Below are 4,751 nucleotides of genomic sequence, written 5' to 3'. Positions count from 1 at the left end.
CAGGTGAACACGCAAACACACTCAGGTGAACACGCCAACACACTCAGGCGAACGCCGCAACACACTCAGGTGAACACGCAAACACACTCAGGTGAACAAGCAAACACACTCAGGTGAACACGCAAACACACTCAGGTGAACAAGCAAACACACTCAGGTGAACACGCAAACACACTCAGGTGAACGCACCTGAATTTTTCGTATTTTTCTTGTGACTTTGGGGTCAAATATGACTTGGAAATCTTCATGTCCTATTTTAAACACCTTTCAGCTTTTTGCACTGTAATGCTCCTCTTGTGTGACAAATTAGTTTTTAAAGCCACAAAATCCCATGTGCACTCATTTAATTCCATGTCTCTCAGTTATAAGAGTAATTTCCCTGAAGTGAATACATGCTGCTGGAATCAGATGTGTGATTTTTGTCTCTTTCATCAAGAATCCTGGCTGTACACTCATCGAGTGCAGAAGAGAAACAGCGCCACCTTCTGGACGCGTTCAGCCTGATGAAGAGCGCTGTCTCTCTTCAGGAGCAAGTTCTCACTGATGTCCTCAATGTTCTTCCACCTCATGAGGTACGAGATGTTTTTAATGATCACTTAATGTACAGATGATTTTTTTTAGATTGTCTGTGCTAATTTTGGACAAAAATCTGCAGAATTTACACCAGCGGGAAATAAATGACACACTTCACCTTGACCGTAGCTCAACAGTGTTTAGTTTACACTAGTAATAAATAACTACACGCACACACAGTAAAACAATATTATTGTGAAATATTATTCACATTGAAATCTATACATCTATGCACACACACATTTATACACACAGTAAAACAGTAAATATTGTGAAGTATTATTAAAGTATAAAATGATAAAACAATTTAAAATAATTATGTAATAATAAATCATTTCTATTCTGTTTTCCATTTTAACATTTTAGAGACACTAATTTTATATTAAAGTAGATTTAAAGTAAAACAGTAATACTGTGTAATATTATTATAATTTAAAACAAATCTAAAATAATTGTCTAAATACAAATTGTTCTAAAAATTGGCATAATTGTGTCATATAAAATATCTCTGTTCTATTATATATTTATTTTATTTTAAAAATATTAATATTTGAAATAATATTAAAACAATTTAAAATAATTGTCTAAATACAAAAAATACTATACTATACATTTTAAAAATATTTTTAATTCAGTTTTTTTTCATTCTGTTTCTATGTTGTTTTCTATTTTAATATATTTTGGAGACTTTGCGTATTCATTTGATTGTCTCAATTATCTCTCAGAAGCGTGTGACATGAATCTCCTCCACACCTTCGATAATCTCATTTGTTTGTCTTTTGCCATTCTTTCGCATGCGCTACTGTGAACTCTAAAGGGCAAAACACACACGGTTTGTTTCCAAACGCGATTAGCAGACGGGAAATGTGATTTGGTGTGGCGTTCGTTAAGCTCGCTGTGACGCGACCCGGTGGTTTTCTGGGCCCCTGTCGGGTTCAGCGTGCCAAACAGCACACGGCTCCTCTAAACGACACGCTAGTTAATTTTGCCTCATGCTGCATTATGGATTTTCATTTTCCCAAACGGATTATCTTATTACAAAGCTCTCTGGGTGCTCATATTTATGAAAAGAGGGCAATGAACACGTTGACCAAATGTGGAAATCTGAATTGCTAAAGTAATTAGACTCTTGTGCTGTTTGCACTCTTTCCATTTGAAGGATTAGTTCATGCTAAAATAGTCTTTCGTCATTTATTCACCTTCCAAACCTGTCAAACAGAAGCTATTTTGAAGAATCTCCAAGCTGCTCTTTTTCCATACAGTGAAAGCAAACCGTGATCAGAGATGTTCAAGCTCCAAAAACAACAACGAAAAAAGTAATGAATAATGAGCTCTGGTGTTGCCATGGTGACAGAAATCAGAAGATGTTACTGTAGTTCCCTTTCAGTCGGTTACTCTCGACGTCACGTCGGATGACCGACGAATTGGGATCTCGCTTAGAGAGACCAATCTACTTCGAGTGTAAACTAAATGAGCCAATGTACATTTGTATGCGATTATTGCATCCAGCTGCTGCTGATCACAGCGTGAGTATAAGTAGGCAGCAGATGCAGCGCATATTCAGCTTTTCACTTCGGAGCCGAGCGGTTCTATCGTTCTGCTCCTGACCTTCTGCTAAGAGTAAAGCTACAGTCAAGCACGCTCTTCGTGGGCTCTCGTGCTGGTGGACGGCACTTCAGCGGCGGTGGTTTTCCCGTGTCGAGTGGTTTGCACACAACAGGCTGCACTACCCCTGTGTGTGTTGCAGACGGCCATCTCCCCTGTGCGCTTCAGCACACTAAAAGAGCAAATTCCATCTAAAAGAGCTTCACGGGTGGAACGTCTTTTTAAAGACGCGTCTTTTTAAAGATGTCGTACCATCCGTGTGTTTCTGGGTGCGGTCGTTACCTGGCGCCGGGTGATGGTCACGATCGCTGCCTCTCGTGTCTGGGCATGAAGCATGCTGAGGTGGCTTTCGTGGATGACTCATGCTCCCATTGCGGGGGTATGACCATCTCGGAGTTGCGGACCAGACTCCGTTACCTGCAAGGGGGCGGAGTGCCCATGCCACTTCCTAGATCTGGGGTTCCCTCTAGCGGCAACCGGGGGCGCCCATCTTCTGGCAGTAGGCGGACTGGTCTTACGGTCACGGTGAGGAATTCCCCTCCGGGGATGCCCCAGCCAGCTGGCACTCCGAAACCACTCTGGGCGGTCAGCGGTGCCGGATACGGACCCAGAAATTATGGCTATGCTTTCCCGGGCCGCCGAGAGTGTCGGGCTCAAGTGGAATCTTCCACTGCGTCCCGAACCCTCAAGGTTGGACGATTGGTTTCTCGGGGTGGCGCGTGCTGGTTCTCAGGGCCCCAACCCAGTGCCTTTCTTCCCGGAGGTGCATGATGAGATCGCTGGGTCGTGGACGGCACCTTTCACTGCCATAAACCGACCCGGTGGCTCATCCTCCCACACCACCCTTGATGGGGGTCCAGCGCGGGGGTACGCGGAAGTTCCCCAGGTGGAGCGATCGGTTGCGATGCAATTGTGTCCAAATGCCGCTACCACTTGGCGGGGCAAACCGTTGCTCCCCTCCCGGGCCTGTAGGCACTCGTTGGCCTTGATCGGCAGTGCTTATACGGCCTGTGGAGAAGCTGCGTCCACCTTACACACTTCGGCGTTACTGCAAGTGCACCAGGCCAAGGCACTGAGGGACTTGCACGAGGGTGGTCACGACCCGGAAGTTCTCAAAGAACTCTGCACCGCGACGGACCTCGCGCTACGAGCGACGAAGGTTACGGCGCGGTCTCTGGGTCATGCGAAGTCCACTATGGGGGTCCAGGAGTGCCATCTCTGGCTGTGTCTGGCCGACATGCGCGAGACGGACAAGACAAGGTTCTTGAACGCCCCCGTGTCCCAGACCGGCCTGTTCGGCGACACGGTGGAGAACTTCGCCCAGCAGTTCTCCGCTGCCCAAAAGCAGACTGAGGCCATCAGGTACAGCTGCTGCCTCCACCCGGCCGAGGGCGGCAGCGCCCCTGCGCAGCAGCCTCCAGCAAAACTGCGCCGAGGAGCCGGCCGCAGGGCAGCTGCCCCGCCCGTCCAGGCCCCCACCAGACCTGGTGGTAAGCGAAAGAGCAAGAGTCCCTGAAACGGGCGACCCAGAGATGGAGGGAGTTGCTCTTCGGGAGATGGTGAACGCACCACTCCTTCCCCCGGAGGAGGGCCGGGCGGAGAATCTTTTGTTTCGTTTTTTGACCTCGCGGTCAGTGGTACCCAAATACTCGACAAAAGAGCAATTTCTTCTACCTCTGGGTCCCCTGAGGGGATGGGGGGTTGTGAACGTTCCAGAGCCGTATCACACTCACCCTCCTCTCTCGCCAGTGAGCAGCAGTGGACGGATCGGGAGGACGAACCAACGGACTACCCACGCACCCTCTGCTCAAACGCAGGTCAGTGTTACACACACCCAGACCCCGCCTCGGACCGGCACTGAGACGCCGGGCCGGGTCCCTGTGTTCTTCCGCGCTGCCCCACTGAGGGTACGCCTGTAGTTCCGTTGATGCCACTTACGCGGTGTCTGGGAGCCTGGCTAGAGCTACCCAGCCCATCTCAATGGCTCCTTTGAACCGTCAGGCTCGGCTATGTGATTCAGTTCGCCCGGTGCCCTCCCAAGTTCAGGGGCGTCCACTTTTTACGTTAGTGAAAGCAGCAGATGCCCCTGTCTTGCGTGCAGAGATCGCAGTCCTACTGGCGAAGGACGCGATAGAGCCGGTTCCTCCAGCCAATATGAGGTCGGGGTTTTACAGCCCTTACTTCATTGTACCCAAGAAAGGCGGTGGGTTGAGACCGATCTTGGATCTGCGCATCTTGAACCGGGCCCTTCACAGGCTCCCGTTCAAGATGCTTATGCAGAAATGCATCTTCAGGTGTATCCGTCCCCAAGATTGGTTCGCAGCGATCGACCTGAGGGACGCGTACTTCCATGTTTCGATCCTTTCACGCCACAGGCCATTTCTGCGTTTTTTTGTGTTCGAGGGGCGGGCATACCAGTACAAGGTCCTGCCCTTCGGGCTGTCCCTGTCAGGGCATTCGCATTCTCAACTACCTTGACGATTGGCTCATACTCGCTCAGTCTCAGGATCAGTTGTGCGAACACAGGGATTTGGTACTTTCACACCTCAGCCTGTTGGGCCTTCGGGTCAACT

At 49.0% G+C, this 4,751-nt stretch overlaps 1 protein-coding gene across 1 annotated transcript in view; it reads left to right on the top strand.

Moving 5' to 3' along the window:
* The window catches only part of LOC107568821 (cilia- and flagella-associated protein 46-like), a 14,898-nt gene extending 12,217 nt beyond the window's left edge, over positions 1-2,681 (top strand). The window contains exons 10-11 of the mRNA XM_016254813.1: positions 437-572; positions 2,649-2,681. Of these exons, the coding sequence (XP_016110299.1) occupies positions 437-572; positions 2,649-2,681 (169 nt within the window). The remainder of the gene's footprint in view (positions 1-436; positions 573-2,648) is intronic.
* The last annotated feature ends 2,070 nt before the right edge of the window (positions 2,682-4,751 follow it).

The sequence above is a fragment of the Sinocyclocheilus grahami genome, unplaced genomic scaffold (assembly GCF_001515645.1).
Source record: "Sinocyclocheilus grahami isolate Dianchi unplaced genomic scaffold, SAMN03320097.WGS_v1.1 scaffold1284.1, whole genome shotgun sequence".
NCBI lineage: Eukaryota > Metazoa > Chordata > Actinopteri > Cypriniformes > Cyprinidae > Sinocyclocheilus > Sinocyclocheilus grahami.
The sequence above is the reverse complement of the archived record's forward strand: the minus strand, read 5'-3'. Positions and strand labels throughout refer to the sequence as shown.